A 22,642-nucleotide genomic window follows, 5' to 3' on the forward strand; every position below is an offset into this window, starting at 1 on the left:
TGTTTTATGTATTTTAAAAACCTGGGAAAAGCTAAGAAAAACACTTATGCTCTTACATGCCATCATATTTTTTCAACCAAACAGAGAAGGCTCAAATTTTTCTCTTAATTTCTTTTTCTTATCTATTCTTACTTTGTCTTGAGTTGAACAAAAAGAAAAATTGTAAAAATAAAAAGTGATAGTAATCGTAGAGAAAAAAAATTCTGAATTGATGACATGGTAAAATCATGTACCAAGTGCTTATGGCTACCATTTTTTAATTTTTATACATTTAACATATTTATTTCGATGGGATGTTAGAGAGAAATTGTTTGCGTGATACAATTATGAAACATTAAGTATAAAATGTACGGTGAAAACCAAACGTAGAGTTAATGGATGGAAAGAAAGAGAGAAGTGACACGGCCGAGACTAAAGCCTACTAATACAAACGGACCCCAAAATTATGTGCTAAAGTAGATCACTTGTGACATGGGTCGACTGCTTAGTAAGTAGGATATGACTCTTGGAATGGAGGTGAGTTCCTAAGTCGGGTCATATATGCAGATATTGTACTACCTATGCTAAGAGTCGTGGCTGACTGCCACTGAATATTTTGTAGCCCTTATGATGAAAATGATTCAGTTGGGTTTCCACTAAGCATTCATAAATTTGTTTGTTGCCTGGGACAATTGCTTTGATTTGGTAAGGTACAATCAGTTCGTTGAAAGAACATGAAAATTAGTTCTGTCATCCTATTGTAGATTCTGTGTGATTCTTTGTTAAATTTTGATTTTAATTATTTCGAATTGGTTTCCGTTTTTAGTGATTCAACAAAGTTCGTGGGAATGGGTACTTTAATCTTCTCAGTCACTCGAATGTGGAAAGATTCAAATAAGCAATTATAGCTTGGTAACGCATGGCTTCCACTTTTTGTTCTGACCTAGATAAGAGGAGAGGCAAGCAAGCCAGAATATTCTCAAACTTACTTTTCATAATTTATGGCGGGTAAAATACTCTCATTATTTGTTTTTTATTGAAGTGATTTACACTGAAGCTTGCAGATCAATTGAAAATAATTTTAGGATATCGGTATGCCTTGTGCAAAATGTTTCTTGTACAACGTGGCTTATGGAGCTAGTTATAAGTTTTACCTACTATACAATGAAAAACGGAATAAACTGAAAAAAAAAGAAGAGAACAGAGTAGCAAGACTACGAATTGAGTCAACCGTATGTCTATATTACTACACGTGTGCTATATCAAACCAGGCTCATATGCTTTGAATTAAATGATTTTCGTAATTACCTATTAATTATTATTAAACACACACCAACGAATAATAAAACGGTATATTTAAGTTATGGATAACTAAAATGAAAAAAACAAACTTTCATATAATACTGCATATGAGTCATTTGAAATGTTGACATGCAATTGAGCTTCATGGTTGACGATTGATTTGCAACTTCAGAGATAGGTAATACATGATGGCAGTATAATCTGGTATTTGTTTTTATCTTCAAATCTACCCATTTTTCTCTAATAGTGACGTCATTTTTTGCAAATTGCGAATCGTATTTTTGATCAGTTTCTTTGAACCCTTTCAAGTCATCAAGAGATTTTGTCTATGCATTTTTTTGCTAAACAGGTCTTAGCTTTTAAAAATAAATTTCGCCAAATACATACCGATCCAAATAGTGTCGAATATAATAATTGATGCAGGCTGCTTTATTAATTTATATTCATTATCTTTACGTGCATCGAGTTATATGTTATGAGCTAGTGATAGTCTGTAACGCTCGAGCATGTAAATGTAGTAATTGTATCGAATTTGTTACATTTGTTAACCTCAACTATTTCATTTTTAGTTTAATAACGTAAGGATTTGACTGAAATATGAAATATTCATAATGGTTCCATAATTCATCATTTCAAATATTTACCATCAAAAATATCTATGCTCTGAAAATTTTACTTTTTTTGGACGAATTGATCATAAGTATCCTTTTGCCTTTGCATATACTAATGTGTTCGCAATAATTCCTCTGAAAAACACATTAGACTATACAAAGGACAATGAAATCGAATGGCATGTTGACATTCCGAATTTTGACTCATATGAAAAAAGTCTTCAAATCTAAGTAAACTTTATATTGAAATTTCGATTTCCTGTTCTGCTCTTAAGGATGAGTCGGTCCCCATAGTCTGAATCAAAAGAAAAGAAAAAACTATTAAAAAAATCTCCATCACTGTTACTTACGCCAATGATGATGAACACCACAAAACACATGCATACTATGTAACAAAAATAAAAATAATAGTCATTACAATCAATCCTACCACCATACCCTTACAGGTATGTTCCCGTAAACGATTAGTTTGTGCAGAGAGAAAGAGGGATGGGTATAAGCGTTTGCAGTCCACTTTGCACAGGGTGCATGAAAACTGCAGAAAACTGCCCAGATGTCATTTGACTGACAAAGAGAGTATCAGACTTCCGGATTAGACTCTACTTAAACTTCTAACGGCGATATATTGCCCTAAAATATTGAGCTTCTGATGTGTAATTTCCATCTATTGGGCCGTTATTCAATCCGGTACAAATTGCCTATATTAGCAGTTTAGTGAGTGGAACGCCCTAATAACCAAACGCTGATGCATATTTTGCCTGAGATATTAATTTTCATTGTCCTCTCTAGATGTTTTTGTGACAGGGTCTCGCAGATTTAAAGGTGAACGGTTATGTTATTTTTCCAGAGCCATAGTAAAGTATAAACTATGTATTTTCGACAACTTGGTATATTGTAAACCTAGCAAAGGGAAGCCAAATGAACGAAACTACAGATCAGGAGCGTCATATTTTAGGCCAAAGAAACCCTCTTAGGGGCCGTCCATTAATCACGTGATCTTTTTTTAAGCATTTTTCAACCCCCTCCCCCTCCCCCTTGGTGATACGTGGTGAGGTTTAAGACTACCCCCCCCCCCCCCACCCCCCACCCAACATCACGGGTATTTTTAGTATCTAAAAAAATCTAAAATTTTTCAGAATATCTTAGAATATTATCCTAAGTACAGATATAAAATATAATCTTATCTTATTCTGATATTAAGGACCATGATAAAAATGTCTAGATAGAAAGGTTAATAATGAAAAAATAAATACACGTGATATCTTATTACACCCCCCCTCCCCTTGTGACATTTCGTGATTTTTGTCAACCCCCCCCCCCCCCCCCTTTCAAGCCTCACGTGATTAATGGGCGGCCCCTTAGGAGTTTCAGCAAAATCTGTGATCTGTAGGTTTGATACTCTCCTGATGAGATGCAATTCCAGCTTATTGATTCGGTGTCTGAACGATGTGACCAGCCATGCAATTTTTTCAGCCTACTGGTTGGGTTGTTCTCAACTCGCTAGGCATTTGAATTTTGGCAACAAGTCCTTTCGGTCGGATAGTAAAACAAATAGATCTCAAGAAATTCAAGGGTTACAATAATATCAACAAAAATTGACAAAATATTTATAGTTAGAACATTCAAAATGAATAAATTGTGATAATTGCAATCCGATTCTAATAGTATTGGGCTCATTTTTTATGCTGACCCGATCTTCACAAGTTATGTGAAGAACATTAAAAGAGTATAACATTGCAGTATAGTTCTAGCACCTAAATTTAATTATTGACGAATATTTATTGCATTATAATTACACCAACCTATTTTTAATCAATCAGGACATGACTATTTGCAAAATTTTCGGACCATTCATGTTGATCTCTAGCGAACAAAATAGAATCAAATAAAAAACATCAGGGTATAATTATTTTGAACATTATAATTATAAAACCTTTTCTTCAACTCAGTGACATTTAATATTAACTTGTATTCTACAAATTTACTTGGGGTCCTGTAACATAGTGAGAGTGGCTCGTTCATTTGAGAATGTTGTTTCTTGTATTTCTTATATTATATATTTTCCTTCAGTTTTTTAATCGTTTAGTAATTGTTTTCAATATCGTTTTTATAATACTATATTAATGTTTTCTTACGTTATAGACTGAACGATGATAGACAATAGAAACAAAATCAAGTGTTGCTCATACCTACGAGTAATATTGTAAAGGGTGTTAGTAAATGGCATTGGCTGGCATACGTTTAAATTGCCTGTTTAACACTTGTTCCGGTACATAAATCTTGGATAAAATACATGGAGTACTTTTGGATAGTATTTCAAAGCCAACCATATCCGCTTCTTTGTGCAAAACAGTAGAAATTAGTTTATCCGACCTTTGATTGACCAAGGCTCCGCGTTATCCAAAGCATCGAACTCATTCGAGCACTCCCCATTAACACTTGGATAAGCGCAAGCTTGCACTAAAGATTATTATGTCATGTTTTGACATTCATACCGGGATCTTAGAGCCCTTAGAGCATCATGCTCTAAGCCGGGACAATCTCTTGAAACTTGAAAATCAACTGCGCATGCGCCAAATAATTCAATTTCATTGGTCGGCGAAATCTTCCCGCAGCGATATTTTTGAGTACGATGCAGAAGGCCAACGTACACAAAATGTGTATGTACGTTTGAATTTTCAAAGAGCATAAGCATTGAATTCCGACCGTTCTTTGAAGAATTAACTTTCCGACCCAATAACAAATACTTCCAAAACCTTTCCGAGTCACTACCTCAATTATTTAAGATTCTAACCTAAAAAATTCGTACCAGCTACATCGCCGCTAGAATCAGTTTGACATAAGTCCGTGGTTTGACAGCTAAAACTCGGGATGGCCAGCCTACACGACCGCCGATACAACTCGCGCATGCGCAGTTAATCTTCGAGTTTCAAGGTATGTATTTTAATCATAGACATAGGTATAAGAATAGACCGCAGGAGCGTTGACTGAGGATATATACCACGGCCCCCACCGTGCTGCTTATCCGTTTGTAACATCCGACCGGAACGTCCGTATGTTTTATCGATTATCATTATTGTGTGTCACTTTTATCAACCAAACAAACTAGAAGTACGAGAATCTTGTAACCATAAGGTATTAAAACAACTGTCTATTTGGAATATCCCTAGATGGAAATAACTATGAAATTCACTAACCAAAGCCTAAAACCTATGTTACGAGATCTTCGCACTACAAAGAACTATAATGTTATTATACATTATTATATATCATTATCATATTAACACCATAATTAACTAACACCATTATATCCAATTATTATATAACACTCAACAATACCATTTGCGCATTCGGAGCTGAGAGCTACACTATGCAACTTACGCCATACATAGCCTGGAGAACAGAAGACTTTAAACCATAGATACATGTATAACCGATATAATGTAAAGATAGATGCACTGCTGCAATAATCCATAAAACCAGAGACTGCAAAACCTTCAAAACCGCGAATACCAATTATCCAACATGAATTATACTTTCCTCCGTAACGCCGTATTGTAGGCAACGCATGCAGCTTTTGAAGGTAATGCAGATCTCCAATGTGGAGCCATACAGAGCCCCGTCTCGAGAACACATTGGGAAACTTGACGACGAAAGGGTTGAAGGTAAATCAACTCACGGAATGATTCTGTAAGGCGCAACAACCAAACAGAATTACAATAAATGTATCAATACACTAACAATCAACCGTTTTAAGTGAACAAAGCTTGTACCAATTTTGAGGTAAAACGTAAGAAAACATATCCCTAGCTCCTTACAGGTATTGTACGACACCAAGGAATAAACTTCAAGATGTCTGCGTGGCAACGCCCAGTAACAGACAATCAACAAACATAAGAACAACGCTTCAATACCTTCCAAGCCGATCTATATCAATATAAGAATTAACAATTGCAGAAGAGAATTATACGAAAGCACATATGTAAACCTGCTACAAAACTAGGAATTATGAAATTGTTAAATAATACCCTAAATCCGTTAAGATTATTATAACACAAGCACCTAAGAATATTCGCAACAACGCAATCCTAATAATATTAAGTAAATAGCAACTATGTCTCATAAACAATCACCATTGTACTTCAGGTGAATAACGATAGTAATCAATTATAACACATATGCAATTCTACATATTTACACGCTATAAAACTAACAAAAGGACAAGTAACCGATATGGTAATCTTAATATATAGACTTTGTAACGAACAGGATAGTAAGAATATTTAAGAAGTAAACTACGACTAGAACTCAGCGCATTGTAACCCCGAAAATGCACACGGCACTAACGCCCACGACATATGACACCACGAATCATGGGTCACTTCTAGCGCATATGCACTGTGATCACCATATTAGGAAATAGCAGCTAAAATCGGTCCAGGTCCTAACGCCCACGAACAGGGGGGAAGAAGCACGATATCCAAGGGGGCTTGCTGCCCCAACACCAAAGCCCACGCAGATAGGAAGCTTACGGCGCAACGACCGTACGCCCACACCACCGCACCAACACAGCGTTATATCATATATAAAAAATCTTGCAATATAGTAATAGCTAAAGAGCTAAGATCACTGGCTAACGTACGACGAATATATCGTGCCCTAGTTTAAATCCTAGAAAAAGGGGGAAGGTGCGCAGAAGTTGACAAAGAGTTAAAGAAGGGGATCGTTCTGCGCAACGATTGATACCCATAAAAACGGTGACCGATCATCATATCGTCCTCTTGGCTTCTACCACTAGATTCGTTATCTTGTCCCGGTACAGTCTCGCGGTAAAATTCTTTTGCCTTTTGCATTTAAACTTTTCTTACGAAGTTACTCTGTCTAAAACTCCAGCGAGCTTTCAACTCCATTTTGTCATATTAATTTAAGATCTAACAACTAAGTAACCCCGTTGCTTGTGACTTGAAATACTGAACTTACAAAATAAATCCAAGTTAATCAAAGTATCCAAATATATTAAAATCAGTCATTCCATTAAATCCTCTCACCAATCTACACTGCAATTCATCATATCCAGATTATTCTCAAAAGGTAAGCCAATTAATTAAATCTTTCATTCAACAATTACTCCTTCCTCGGTTCGTTCGATTAGAGCGATAGAATGACTGTTGTCCGGTGTATTTGAATACTTTATCGGTAATTGGTGACCCAAACTACTGATACGAGTCTAACTGTAGCTGTGTGAACGATTCCAGTGTCTAGCATCTGGAAATTTCCACCGGGTACCGTATCGACGTCACACGTTGCTTGCAGTTTGGCCGCTATCGTGTAGTATTTTATTATTTTCGCGAGCTTCTTGGGGCGCCCAGCAGACAACAGGCTAGTCGTCAGTCGCTACCTCATTCCACTCACTATACGTGGCCCGACAAACGCACCGGTTTAGCCCGTAATTAGTCGGATTAGATCAAAAAAGGGGCTGACACGGAAAAAATTGTAAGTAGCAATTCTCCTTCGGAAATGGTGGGGGGGGGGGTCACTGGCAGTATACATTTCGGTTTTCGGGATTTGCACCCCATTGCTTCAGCCGCTATTTTGAATTTGAGGGTGAATTTTTGTTTACTGAATAACTCGTTTATTTTCAATTTTAGACGAAAAATTGCAAACCGAAGTGGTTTGGAATTAAATTTCCTACAATCTTGGATTTTATCAATTTTTCCATATGATCGATATTTTTCGATTAAGGCCCAAAAATAGGTGGGGGGTGAACCTAAATATGGTATAATCTCGTTTTTTATTGATTTTTTCGTATAAACGATGATAAACTAACGTGTTGATAATTGAATTTACTACAACTTTGATGCCAACCTTTTTTTTTGTAAGTTTCATATTTTTGGGTCGCACGCTTACGGTAAAGGGGAAGAGAGGTGTAAATAAACCGTTTTTCGAACTGTACAACTTCTAGAATGAAAAAAATTAATATTTATTTTTTCTTCAGTACACTTTTGTAAATCCATCGAAATTCCAATTATGTCCATTTGGAATGTTTAGCCGGTGGTCCGGCCAAGTTTGGGTCTTCTGATTCTTCCTCGTGAATATCAATGACTTCGTCCAGAAGCTAAGGAGGGTCGGTGGTGCCTCTTTTTGACGGTAGGTTTTCGTCACTATCGATTAAAGATCAAAATTGTAGGAAATTTAATTCCAAAAATCTTCGGTAATTACCATTTTTGGTGTAAAATTGAAAATAAACGAGTTATTCAATAAACAAAAGTTCACCCCCTCTTTTCGGGTCTTAATCGAAAAATATCGATCCTAGGGAAAAATTGATAAGAACTAAAATTGTAGGAAATTTAATTTCAAACATCTTTGGCAATTACCATTTTTCGTGTAAAATTGAAAATAAACGAGCTATTCGGTAAACAAAAATTCACCCTCAAAATCAAGATGGCGGCCGAAGCAATGGGATGCGAATCCCGAAAACCGAAATGTAGACTGCCAGTAACCCCCCCAACGATTTCCGAAGGAAAATCGCTACTTACAATTTTGTCCGTATCAAATCCTAATTCGACTGGGCTAGCTTGCTACCTGCTGCCTGCACATTTTTTACACAATTACGTAATACAACGTAACTGTATTGGGCTATTCTTAAGTTTCAAACTAATAGTTACGATTGAAAGAATAAATTTTTAATTGCGCTAATATAGTGAAAATTAAAAAAAATTCTTACTTTCAGTTTTTGAATTAAAGAATTGAAAATAATTACCGGAATCTGTTCATTCAGAAAAAATAATTAATTCTCTATTAAATTTTTCTAATTATCAAAATAAAGAACTAATTTTTTATTCAATGTTTCGAATCAACAGAATGAAAACAAATTCCCAGTAGAATTTTTCGAATTAAAAAATATAAAATAATTCCGAAAAATAGAAATAATTCCTACTTCAATTTCTTGGAGTACAATAAAAGAATCTCTCATCGAATTTTTTGAATCAGGAAACAACAAACAATTCAGGATGATACTTTGCTTCTACGTTCAGGTAGGCACTGGATTGCGTATCAACGCTAATCTGTATTTGTTATATAACAAAGACTTTCATCTCGTAAAATTTATAAATTTATAAATAAAGAAAGGAAGAAATTCATGATTCGATTTTTGTTTTAGGAGTAGTGTTTTGACGAGTACCTGTCGAACTTATGGAATTGTGGAATTCTTATTCGTAGGAAGTTGATTTCGTGGTTTGACGAACGGTGGTGGGATATCTTCAGTCAGCGATGAATATCCATTGTGGAAATGCATACATTGTATTATTTCGTGACAAGGTGGCGCGAGCTGATGCGCTCGCGGGCCCGCCTTCCATGGGTGGGGTGAATTGAACCTGCTGCAGCGGCTGACGTTGAGCTCACAAGAGCCTCGCTAAAATTCTAATCCTCCAAAAATGATGACAGCGAGTTGAGTAATGCGGTCGATTTGTTGTTGACTGAATTAAATAATCTAAATTTTTTCCAAATTTGAGACTATAATTTTTTGTCTTGCTACGCCCGTTTCCAAAATCATGTATTTGCACATCTAAACTCCTGGAAGTTAAGTCTTTCGAAAGTAAAAAAAAATTTCAATTACATTACTTTAAGTCGAGGTTTGAGTAATACGTGGAGTGCATGTTTCTGATGTTACTCAGATTTTTTGCATTGTTCTGCAAACAAAAATATGTTTCCAACATATCGGTGGTAATAGCTAGCCTTGATAATTTTTCGCAAAGTTGAGGAAAAAATCGTTCAACGCAGAAGACTGCAAACTTTCGAAAGATTTTGCAACCGGCTTCTATTTTTTCTGATACATATATCAAATTCAAAAGTCACGTGCCTGTACTTTTTGGGCTGACACGCTTTTCACTTAACAATAATAAAAATCTATCACGCGAACACGTAACACTAAATATTTGGAAAAAAGTATTTTTATATGATAAGGATGATTCTGGTTTCTGATAAAGTGATCTGTATGTTCAATTATAAATACGTGCAAATGAATTCTCGGGTTATCTGCTTGCTATACTACTTCCGATTAGTTTTCGGCACGCTTTTTATTGTAGATGGTAAACCACATGTCTCCTTGTGAACAACCTCTACAACTTTTTCAATTGCACCTTTCGGACACGTAACAATATAGTTAATTCTCACCTCTTGAAATTAAACAAATGTGCAACAGTGCAAGGTATAACTATGTAGCTGATTATAACTGTGAGTATCTTTTGATTACGGTAGTGCGTACAGCCGACAGGATAAAAATTGACTTTACAGAAAATGTTGCGTTGGAAACAGAATCTAATAATCTGAAAGGTATCGGATGATTTCCCTTGAAAATCAGTTATTGACAAACAGCCGTTGATTCTTCATTGTTGTTTATATAATTCTGAACATTACAAAATTTGCCCTGTGAAAGTCAGATTTTTCCCGTCCTTTGTAGCACTTTGAGAAACTATAATCAATTAACAATAATTAATATTTATCGTTCCAACAATTGACAAGAAAAATATGGTTTCATAAGTACGCCAATATTATACTGAAGATAAAATATTTTTTTTAGCTATCTTTCGTCGCATTTCCAAAAAGTTGTATTACTGAAAGACAACGTTAACACCTTATCAAAATATGAAATAAATCCACAAGACTTTTATTCTTCATGCCAGTTAATTTGTAACGAACCTCATGATAGATTTATTTTCATTATAAATTTTCATATGTATTCAAGAACTTGCGTAATTTTTCTTAATTAAAACACAATTACCTCTTCCAATTGGAAAACTCTTCAAATAGGCCTGTGATGTATCTTTAACGTGCTTCTAGCAAAGAGAAAGATGTTTCAGAAGTTTTCGATTATTTTCAAAACTTGAGACATTGATTTTTTTCAATTCATGATTTCAAAAATGTTCAACAAAGCAAAAAAAATTTCTTCATAGGAATATTCCTGAAACGATTAGAAGTGAAAATGAAGTAGTTCAAAATTTTTTAAAAATATATGCAGCTCAAAGTTGGTTACGTAAAAAACTTTGAAAAACTAAATTGAGCATCTTACAATTAGAGATGCGACTGTCGCCTATAAAAAATTTGATATTTTCAGGTAAATATAAACGATACAGATTCATGTATTTGCTTGACATTTATTTTTTCGTCGCATACTTTTAGTCCAGTCAATTTAGACATTTCGAAACACAATAATTTCGACAGAGCTGAATTTTGGTGGAGACCTTGGGTTTACCATTATAAAGAAAAACAAAAAAATCCCCATCGATACCATGTGTGCTAAAAAAGTTATTCAAGGTCACAGGTCAAAATGTTCGGTTTTTTCGATTTTTCTCGTCAACGATTAATTTTATCAAAAAAATAGCTTTGATCAAAATTGTAGATCATAAAATTATCCACAAAAATAGTCTCTATACTTTTTTTCCTAAGAATTATCATTTCTGAGATATCGCGATTCTAAAAGGCGAACGAGTTACATTCTATATAATATGCACGCATATTATATGTATATGTCACGGATATACATAGTATACGTATAGTGTAGATAGTATATGTATATACATAGTGTATATATAGTATATATTATAGTATATATATATAGAATATGTATATACATAGTGTATATATAGTATATATATAGTATATATACTGACATACACAGTATATATACTATATATAGTATATATATAGTATATATACTGACATACACAGTATATATACGGATATACATAGTATACATATACTATATATTAGACTGCCTCAAAAAAAAAAAACTATAAGAAATCCAATTCTGACGGTTGGAGGGAGATAATAATTTTTCTATGCAACGAACGGAACTCTATATAGTAGCGCTTGACAGTTTATATGTTTTCTTCGAATCGCCGCGCCGTGACGGAGAAATTTTTTGATCGCACGATCTTCGAGTGATTCAACATTGCGTAAAACGTGGTTTTTCGCCGTTTCGAAAAATGGGTACCTAGGATAAACTCCCAGCTTCCTCGACTGGGTCACATTAAAATGTTGAGTAATATCCGTCAAATACATTCGAAGAAAACATATAAACTGTCAAGCGCTACTATTTAGAGTTCCGTTCGTTGCATAGAAAAATTATTATCACCCTCCAACCGTCAGAATTGGATTTCTTATGTGTTAATCAAATGGGAATTACAAAATCTCGATGCGGCACCTCTTAAAAAAATCACACGGCAATTTCCTTTCACGAGGTTTAATATTATGCTATAAACTATGATTTCATGAAGCTGGAGATCAAAAAAAAAATGTTTTTTCTTGAGGCAGTCTAATATATACTATACATATATATACTATGTATATCAGTATATGTATATACTATAATATATACTATATATACACTATGTATATATACTATATATACTATACGTATACTATGTATATCCGTGACATATATAATATGCGTGCATATTATATAGAATGTAACTCGTTCGACTTTTAGAATCGTGATATCTCAGAAATGATAATTCTTAGGAAAAAAAGTAAGGTAATTTCATGTTTTACAATTTTGGTCTGAGCTATCTTTTTGATAAAATCAATCGTTAATGAGAAAAATCGAAAAAACCGAAAATTTTGACCTTTGACCTTGAATAACTTTTTTAGCACACATGGTATTGACGGGGACTTTTTTCTTTTTCTTTATAATGGTAAACCCAAGGTCTCTACCAAAATTCAGCTCTGTCGGAATTATTGTGTTTCGATCACTATTTTTATGTCTAAATTGACCGGTCTATTTCGGCATACATAATATTTATTGTACGGAAATTTCTCAACTCTTCAGTTTCACGATGACAACGATATGTTACCAACGTTTTGCACGCGATAGGTGTCGGTTATGAAGAATTTCTCTTACCGACGTGTCAGGTGCTTGCTTGATAATACGTCAAACTGCTAATAACTGCCAAACCCGGCAAACTGTTACGAAAAATAATCCAGGGTCATAAGTCTTTATATATTCTCAGTCAACGGTATATAGTCTTCAAAATTTAAATGGTATAGTCAACTGAACTAGGTTGCTGCGTCTGGCTGCTCAACCCGTATTATTGGATACACACAGTCCTCTTTCAGACTTAAACCAAAACACGTATTAAGAATATATTACATTTTTCTTTGCCGTTATATTTTGCTGTCTGGTCACTTTATTTCGTTCAGGAACTTATTTTAGTTGCGTTGCAACCTTAGGTTTGCAACAATATGTATGAAATGGACAGTAGCAATTTACGGAAGTAGGGTTATTCAGAGTAAGATGGATATGTAAGAGGTGGCCCACAGTATAGTTTCTTGTGTACTTTATTGTATTGGACTATATTGTAGGCCATCTCACCCGGAATTATCATAATTGACCGAGAAAAGTGTTTAGTTCATAGGAAAACTTCGGCCAATGAAATTTTAGGACTTTGATAGCATCTCGAATAGTGTTTTCTGTTATTTTAAAAACTCCAAAGTACATACTTTTATATCATCGTCAAGATAGATCAGTTGCTAAATTAAATGCTCTAATAAAGTATCCATTGAGCAAAATCCATAGCTCAAACTGTTCGAAAGTTGTGAACCTCGGTTCGATAGTCAATTTTATATACAAACATTTAGTGGCTAAACTATAATTTTACACCAAAAACTATATATTTTCGGAGAGAATTCAATTCTCTCAAAATGTCATTTATTCCAATTTGCTTCGTACTAACGTCCAAGATATTAATTATATATTCGTATCAAAACAAATGGTTTTTTTTTATATTACAATTCATTACCCAATGGTACAATGAAGTTACTAAAATATTACATCTGCTACTGAGGAGTATCTCTACTACTATGATAATTCGTTATACAGTAGAACCAAGATTATTCGAAATTATCGGGATTGAGTTTAATTTGGATTAGCAAATGTTCGGATAAAAGCACAGTAATGTTAGACAGGATGATAAAAAATTGTGAATGGACTTCGTCTGATATTTTTTTCACAATAGCGGATTTATGTAATCTCAAATTTTGGGCCTTTGTCCAGTTAATGTAAACGCGGTTTGCAATCTACCTGAGTAAATCCAGCATCCGGACCGAAGTATGGATTTCATATATAACTTGTGCCCTTATCTACGACATTCAATGTGAAATTTTGGTCGATGGTGAATTTAAGAGTGGGAGAGGGGGAGGTATATAACAAAATGGCTCAACGTAATATCTGAAGGACCCCAGTCTATGCGTACTAAGCGCCTAAAATCAATCACAATATATACATATATATGCTCCGAATATTTACTTATGCTTAAGTGAGGTTCTTATAACTAATTTATACTGATTTTTTTACTACACCTGTCGATTATGGTTTTCCCGATTGAAAATTGTTCACTGGGATATGGAATAAGGGTTGACGATAATAAATATCGTGTTAAAGCTAATATTCACATCGTGGATGAACCGATTATTTTTTAAATTCGATGGCAGTAATAAATGAAGTTGTAAATGACAAGTAACGTAATGTATGTAGGATCAAAATATAAAAAAAGATAAATATGAATGCTAGTAATCTTGGTGATATTTGTGCACGTAATATACGCTTAGATTAGAATTTTGGCCCTAAAAGTTCCACATATAGGGTTCGTAGTTTAATGGATCTGGCTGCTCAATATGATTTGTGTGGCTGTTGGTCCCAACCATACAAGGAGGATACGCAACAGCAGTGTTTCCCTGACTGGAAACTGGGGGTCCAACAATAGATTGAGCTAGTCTGCAATCCGATCTCTGCTGCATTAGGAGTTCCATAGGTTGCAAGGGTTGTGAACCTGGAGGAACTTGCGATTCTGCCATAGGCAGTTGCTGTGGATGTGATGATGGATGAGGTGCAGACATGTCTTCCACTGGATGCATAATGTTAGGGCCTGAAACATAATTTGCCACTAAGTGGCAATTTACAATATTGCATTACTCCATTTTGATTGGTAAGGAGACTTTAGCAAATATTGGTAACTGGTAATATGCGATGTGTTTTTGAGCAGTGATACTCAAGACAGTAATTAATTTGTACCCAACATTTTTTGTCTATATGGTCCGTAGTTTTCCTGAAAGAACGGTAAAAATTAAGGCAAGCTTTTTATGCTGAGAGTAAACGGTGAAATTTAGTATGATGAATAACCGACTCCGTATGCGCAAGATAATTCAATTCAATTTTCTGTTCGTGACAGATGTTCTGAAATAAAATTGTTCTGAAGAGGGCCCTCATCCGGGCTAAAACGTTAACACAAAAAAAGTTTTTGTTGTTTATGACCTTCATATCGAAGAATAATATTACTCATAATTCAACTCCATTGGTCAACAAGATCTTGCTGTGGCATATTTTGGTTGGTAACGTCAGAGGAGCCAAGTTATTTGAAACAGGGTATGAGATATTAAACTCTCCCATGTTCACAGGCATATTGAAATTATGTTGCTATGATGACTCATACCAGCTATTACTGATCGTTCAAATAACAATAAGAATGCTCTAAGCCTTCCTGAATCCCTACATCAATTATTTAAAATCTGCTTAGCCCAAAAAATTCGCATAACCTACGTCAGGTACCAGGTGCTGGATTTGAAACTGAAGACCTTTTTCTTTCTTCACTGCTGAAAACTTTCTTCCTTAAAAATTTTCGCTATGATATCATGTATATTTTCATATCATATATTATATATTTTCAATAGAAATAGATAGTAGTCCAAATACATATGGTCAAAACAAGCATACCTAATAAAAATGTATTTTTAAAATTACCGTGCTTATACCTAAATTAATCTTGTTTTCAAGTATTCTGTCGTCTTTTTAAACACAGCTTCGAGTATTTAATGTGACCAGAATAAAGTTTTGTTTAAAGTACGATACTTTTTTTGGTATCTTCACTAATAAAAAAGTTATTGCATTTATTTTTAATATTTATACCTGTACGAAGATTTCTGACTTTGATTTTCTATAGAATGCTTAATTTGAAAAATGATGAGAAAAACTTACGTGGAGGCTCATGGAATTGCATGGTGTTCTGTTCAGTAATCATATTTGCTGGCGGGGGAATGATTTTCAATGGTGCTGGTTCTACTTTTTTCTTTCGAGAACCTCTTTTTATCGTCTCAGTAGTCGATTGTTTATATTTCTTATCACTAGAGGATTTTTTCTTTTTTTCACCAGGCAATTTTGGTTTATTAGGGCGATTACCGCTTGGCTGCCATAAATGAACAGTATGCACTGCATTTCCCTCTCTGCAAAAAAACAATATATTTCAATTATATAGATGAGGGTATTTCAGATTAAAAATTTTTTCTATTTTTCTCCAGGCACATGCAAAAAATGCTTGCTTCTCGTCTAAAAATAAGTCTCAAAAAGACTGGGCACTGTAAAACCAGTTCAGGGTGAAATGCTGATATAGAAGAATGTTGAAGGGGTGCTAATCTAGATTTTACATATTTAAAAAAAATTGTTTTCGCACACCATAAAACTGATATTACAGCGTTTTTGAGGCTTCCTTTTGGGATCAGAAGTAAGCATTTTTGCATGCGCCTGTAGAAAAACGGAAAATTTTTTAAATGCCAAACACCTTAATATAAATAGTTACAATTAATTTCTATCAATTTCTTAAGGTAAATCCTCTATTAGGATTTCAAATTTTTAAGACTTGAAAGGTCAGATTATGAACTGTATTCAGCTTAACTTAAATACAGATTTTCGATTATTTGAATACTTTTCCAATTAATGAAATAAGGAACCATTTGAAATGGCATTGTTTACCCTTGCTTCTTTCCAAGTTTCCAACTGTGAATCCCAGCTTTGTGTAGCCGTTCTCTAATTGTATCGACACTACACCTCAAGCCTAATGCTGGTGCAACATACTTTGCTGCAGTCAAGGGGTGTTGAGTAGCCATTGCAATTATTGCTTCATCCTGTTCTTTCGTTGTTATACGTCGTCGACCTTTGCGTTCTTTTGTTTGTACATTGCCTTCTTTGTGCCATCTTTCTAGCCATCGTTTTACTGTCCGTTCCTATTGGGTAATATTCTATTTGATAAGTACTGTATAATTATATAATTCACGAATAAAAATAATAATCTTAATAAGTATTATATTGACATACACAATCTTTCTAGGGTGCTTGTTTTCGAGTATGGATGCATCTTCATAAAAAAATGTACGCATTTTCAGACTTTAGCAAAATATACATACCCACGAATTATACTAATAATGAATGTTTAAAAGTTTTTGAATTATATTTGGAAAATCCTCATTCAATCTGTCATTAATAATAATTTACCGATCTGTTGATAGCCAATGCTATAGACAAGGTTGACAGTCCTGCTTCTGACATTCCGATCATTCGATTCCTGATTTCAACACTAGTTTCCAAAGTACCCTTTGCTTTGCCACCTTTTTTCTTTCTGTGCTTAAGAGATCTTTTATTATCTTTCTTCAGAGTATTTTCATTCAACTCTCCATCTTCGTCAGAAGCATGACTATTGCTGATTGAATTACTTGAGTTTGAACAACTATCGATTCTCGAAATTTTTGCTTCTTGATGGGTAGGCAATAAATTGGTTTGAGACGCTTGCTGCTGTTGTTGGTTAAGTCCTTCTGATGGCTGCTGGGATTGTTGTTGATGCTGCTGTTGTGATTCAATGTTCTGATGGTGGGAATTCTGTTGTCTGGAATGTTCCTGAATCTGCTGTTCTTGCAGTTGGCGTTGTTGTTCTTGTTGAGTATGAAGTTCCTGTAGTTGTTGTTGTTGTTGAGGATGCTCATGAGTTACAGCGTTGGGTTGTCCCTGTTGGCCAAAAATGAAATCTTAATAATTAAGTTTTGGTGAATTTTGAATTAAAAAAGTTACAAAGTGCCGGAAGAATTCCTATTCACTCGGCGAGTGTTCTAAAAATTTTCATCTGATTATTCAGTTATAGCTTTCAAACTAGAATTGAATAAAATTCTGGAACATTCCGTAACAGACGTTTACTTGTAAGATAAGAACAACCAAAGGCCAAGTGATCAAATCATTGGACAGCAAAGTTGCATTTAACCATTAATTTCCAATCAAAGACCACACTTTTTTTATATTAGAGTAACACACAATTTGCCAGAACTTGCTTCTTGTATGTGACTTTGTTGTCAAATGGTCTGAGTATTAAGCTTCTAGTACTCATTTAGCGTCCTACAAAATAGATAAACCTTTAGTTTTCTATTGTCTCACATCGCTTCGTAACTTTGTCAACAATACTTTCTTTACGTAAAAAAGTCACATGTAAATGATTTCCTCGAAAAGTGCGCTAATTACAGATTACTAATTGCTATGTTTAGAATGAAATATATAGGGAAATTATAGTATTTGTCAAAGTACTAATAAAACGACACCTCAGAAATTTCATTACTGTCATAATATCTGTAGTTCTTGAGCATGATTACTTATGTATGTTTAGTTGTATTGAAATAGCAGCTAGTAGTTTTACAAAAGATTGTCCAAGTCAATTCAATCGCCTCACTTAACCTGCAGTTGTCGATAAAATTTCAGTCACGAAAGATACTATGATAAAACATTAGTAACTAACTTGTGGATAATGATGGCTGCCTTGAACCAGATCCAGGGGCCAGTTCTGTGCAACATTGAGGCCAGGATGCTGGTAAATCGGTTGTTGAGCGAGGGTGAGACAGCTACTAAATGGTATTGGACTCGCCTGTATAGCCTGACTAGATATTTGTAAATTGTTATTTTGTGGTTGCTGAACATTTTGCTGTGACGGAAGTACAAATCCAGGTTGTATATTGGGTTGTCTCAAAGCCTCGGTTGGAGCGCCATCACCGATGTACAGATCTTTAGACTTGGTTTTCCTTGAAAGGGTTTTTCTTTTGTTTGCAGTTGTACCTTTTTTCTCTTTCCTTCTTTCTTTGGAAGACTTTTTCCTTCCTAACTGTGTACCAGTAGGCCGCCATACCGATTGTTGAATCACCACGCTATCCGCTTCACTGCTGGAAACATCGCAAGTGTACCAAGCGATGGAAAGCTATGTTAAAACCCAGAAATAGAGTACCATGGTAGTTATTTGCCGCATTTTCCAAATTATTATAGATTCTTCTGTGCAATGATTTCGTTAACTCAGTATCAAAACCATTTAAATTATAATATTCCATTCTTACTAATTGTTTACAGATGTGTATAAAAAGATAAATTTTCCAAAATACATTAATAATGTTGAGAGTTGTTTTAACTTGAATTTAGCAATATACTTGGAACAGAATGTCAGTGATAAATGTATAATTAATATTTTATCACCATTTGAGCTTTTCATACAAAGGCCGCAACGGCCAAATTAACTTTAATTAAAGAAAATCCAACATTTTTTTCGGAATATACAAGGACTGCTATATCAATTGAATATGAAATGGTATTTTTAGTAATAGTTGCAACATAAGAGCTTTCAAAAAAAGTGTGCATTAAAAGTCACTCATTCAATAGAAACTTTAGAAGTTTAAACAGTGTCAATAAAATTAAATAAAATGAAATCAATTCCTCTTCAACATGGGACGAAAATATAAATGGCAATGCAAAAAAAAAAGATGAGTATTAAGAATTTAAGAAATATTACATTTCTCAAGTGATAGCGTTTTTGTCTGGTTGCACTCAGTGTTAAGAGACGGTGCCTTGGCTTATCAGCCGTTTTATTGGTTTATAATTGGGAAGATTGCACTCAATGTACAGTCAAATATGTATATATAGTCTAAAATGGAAAAGTATATTGTTTCGGCTAATAGTGATTAGAACAACAATCATTATACATAAAATTACTATATCTTTTTTAAAATAAGCTTTTGCTTTAGATAAAATACATAAATACTATTAAAAATTTACCCAAACTTATAAAGCATGAGCATGGACTTGCACAAAAAATATATACATATTTTTTTTAAAGTAGTCAACAAAACTAACTTCTTGTAAGTAACAGAGATTTCTCAATTTACGCTCATTATGATTGAATTTAATTCTGATATTAGTTTCAGCATTTAAATGTGTATCTGAGGAATTTTTAATTCACCAGTTTTTGAGTTAAGTGAATTTGTAAATACACTTAGGTGTTTAGGACTTTAGGCTCTTTTATAGTATTCAGATAAACGGTTTCCACAAGACTATATTAAGAGTGCCAAGATTTTGTTCATCTTATAAGGATATCCTTTCAACATCGATTTCACAATTTCACTTCTTCGTCCAAATAGAAATACAATTAGGTTTAATAACGATAACAATAATCATTGTCTACCAACCCTAAAGGAATTCTTTGCATGTGTTTTCGTGAAGGGCTCCAATTGTGTATTCCAGCTTTATGAAGTCTTTCTCTGACAGTATCGACAGAACAGGACAATCCCAGTGCTGGTAAAACAGCTTTTGCTGCAGTTATGGGTGTCTGCGTAGCCAAACGAATGATCGCTTCATCCTGCTCAGAGGTCGTAGCTCTTTTGCGGCCACATCGTTCTCTCGTCTCAACAGTGCCTTCTTTATCAAAACGATTGAGCCACCTCTTGACAGTTCGTTGCTGGAGAAAAAAGTGACTCATGAAGGATTATCAAATTGAAAAATGATGGCAAAATATTGGTAAAATTTTTTTTTAGTGGTACAGAAGAGAAACAAAATTTTCACTTTTAGATCAACTGTCTTAAAGTCTCTTCTACAAAAGTTCGTATATGATATACTTACAGAACAGTTGACTGCCGCAGCTATTTCTCGAAGGCCCAAGCCAGCTTCGTACATCCCAACCATTCTATTTCTTAATTCTGGAGTAGTTTCGTGTACACCTCTTGTTTTCCCCATTTTAATGATGGATTTTGTATTTTACGTTTGCCGTAAGAAATTCAAACTAGAGTCCACCGTGACGTCACAAGGAAAATAAAACCACGTGACAAATGCCAGTATGTTTGTAATTTGGTTATTAATATGGTAATTACGTTCGTCGAATGGACGTTTTTATAATTATTTGGCTCGTTTAGAGTCCCATTCATGGTTCATATACAGCTCTAAGCATTCTACGTACTGATTCATCTTGCCGTCTGTAACCTTTTCATTCAGCAAATCAACGCTGTGTTCGCGTTTACTTCGTTCGGTGCATCGACAATTCCAGCCAGCCAAAGATAATCTCGTTGGTTAACTGACCATTGAACATTTCCTCCATTTTACGTTCTGTATAGCCTTGTCATGTGGACGTTTCACCCATTAATACCTCTCTTTATTACACTGGTCAATATTATTACAACAAATTTATGAAGAAGCACCATTTCTAGCGCAATGCAGCAGGTAGACGGTGAAAATTCTTCCTGTTAATATGATTTCAACTGCAGAGTTCCACAGAGTCCGTTGAAATACTTTTGTCCGCTATCTACCGGTTTTACCACCTCGTGTTCTCCCAATATTTCCCTCTCACTCTCTCCCTCTCTCTCTTTTCTCTCTCTATTTCAACTCATTGCTTGCTCGCTCAAGCACTAGTTATTGTAAACACTATAAGCGATAAATCTATGTTTACTGAGTATACAGATTTAAATCATAGTCCGTTCCTTCCAAGGGTATTTCAATCACACCCAATCATCTTCGCACTGCTAAATTCTGCTCGACTTTGCAGCTTCAACACACCGTCAATAGCTATTTGAACGACTGTACCAGACTCGACAGGAGAAGTACAGTCAGTCTATGAGTGACAGAATAATCATAAATTCAATTTGAATGCAGCTTTCTTTCACAACTTTCAGAAATTGACATAATAGTTCCATTACTTCAGGTATGTCGAGTGTAAGATATACCATGAAATATCGTATCTATTCAATGATACGATATGACGACCGAATACCTTGGAGCAAGGTTATTCCGGGTTACGTCGGGAAAATTCGCGTACCTTCGCCGGAATTGTATTGACCCAGAATGCTTATGCCCTCCCCTCAGCTCGCTCGCCGGCATGTCGGCATGCTTACGGTAATTCATTCGCTATCATTGTGAGCTATTAGCAGACCCAAATTAACCGTAGGGCTGAAAAGGCTATAGCCTATATGGGCCTTCGAAATTTTTGACTTTATAATTTTCGAATCCAAATTTTTCAACATTGAATTCTCAAATTTTTAAAATAGGAAGGCAACGAAAGTAGATGCGCCTAATTCAAACATCGGTATCGTAGTAAAATATTACCTGAGGTTGACGGTCACAAATTGCAGTGGAGAGAAGTTGTTCTCATTAGTAAAGAGGGTAAAAAATGTCTTGTGTTTTAAGATATTACAGAATAATCTCAATCTCGATCTCTGTTAAGTATAGAGAGTGAAATCATTCGTAATTTAGATTTGAATAATGTGACACATGATTTTGCCAATTTGAGAGAATGAAAAAATATGAAATATAAGTACTCAGCATCGCAATAATAATGTGTTTCCTTGTGCAATACTATTTTATATGTGTACTCAAACCTAACCCTCCGCCGGCCGTGTGGTTTTTTACTGACGTTGCCGGCCAACGTGTACAATTTCCACTTGGGCTGTATTTCCCCTACTTGGGGCTTTTCAAAAATTCAGGCGCATACTAAATATTCCAATAGTTTGCATTACGAAATTTTCAATTAGTCAATCAGTAGAAATTGTTAAACAATGCAAAATTCCCGAGACACCGATAAGTAAGAAAGTCAGGATAGAGGATATCGTTTATGTTGGCCGGCGGAGGATTAATTACATAAGAAAAA

The 22,642-nt window shown here is 34.7% G+C and overlaps 1 protein-coding gene across 1 annotated transcript; it reads right to left on the reverse strand.

The window, feature by feature from the left end:
* Positions 1–13,559: 13,559 nt before the first annotated feature.
* Positions 13,560–21,574, reverse strand: LOC107226575 (transcription factor SPT20 homolog). The gene is made up of 7 exons (XM_015667438.2): positions 20,629–21,574; positions 20,199–20,467; positions 18,491–18,908; positions 17,209–17,715; positions 16,690–16,940; positions 15,919–16,163; positions 13,560–14,830 (listed from the first exon to the last, which is right to left on the reverse strand). The coding sequence occupies exons 1-7, from the start codon at positions 20,740–20,742 to the stop codon at positions 14,511–14,513; spliced, it is 2,124 nt and encodes a 707-aa protein (XP_015522924.1). The 5' UTR covers positions 20,743–21,574; the 3' UTR covers positions 13,560–14,510.
* Positions 21,575–22,642: the final 1,068 nt, after the last annotated feature.

Source organism: Neodiprion lecontei, chromosome 1, assembly GCF_021901455.1.
Source record: "Neodiprion lecontei isolate iyNeoLeco1 chromosome 1, iyNeoLeco1.1, whole genome shotgun sequence".
NCBI classification, from domain to species: domain Eukaryota; kingdom Metazoa; phylum Arthropoda; class Insecta; order Hymenoptera; family Diprionidae; genus Neodiprion; species Neodiprion lecontei.

Bases quoted from the DNA above. Each gene is read 5' to 3' on its own strand.
- LOC107226575 (XM_015667438.2), bottom strand. From the start codon at position 20,742: ATGGGGAAAACAAGAGGTGTACACGAAACTACTCCAGAATTAAGAAAT. The intron at 16,164-16,689 runs GTAAACAATGCC...GTTTTTTTGCAG, and splicing joins AAACTTGGAAAGAAGCAAGG to AGAGGGAAATGCAGTGCATA. The intron at 14,831-15,918 runs GTAAGTTTTTCT...ATTGCCACTTAG, and splicing joins GCAATTCCATGAGCCTCCAC to TGGCAAATTATGTTTCAGGC.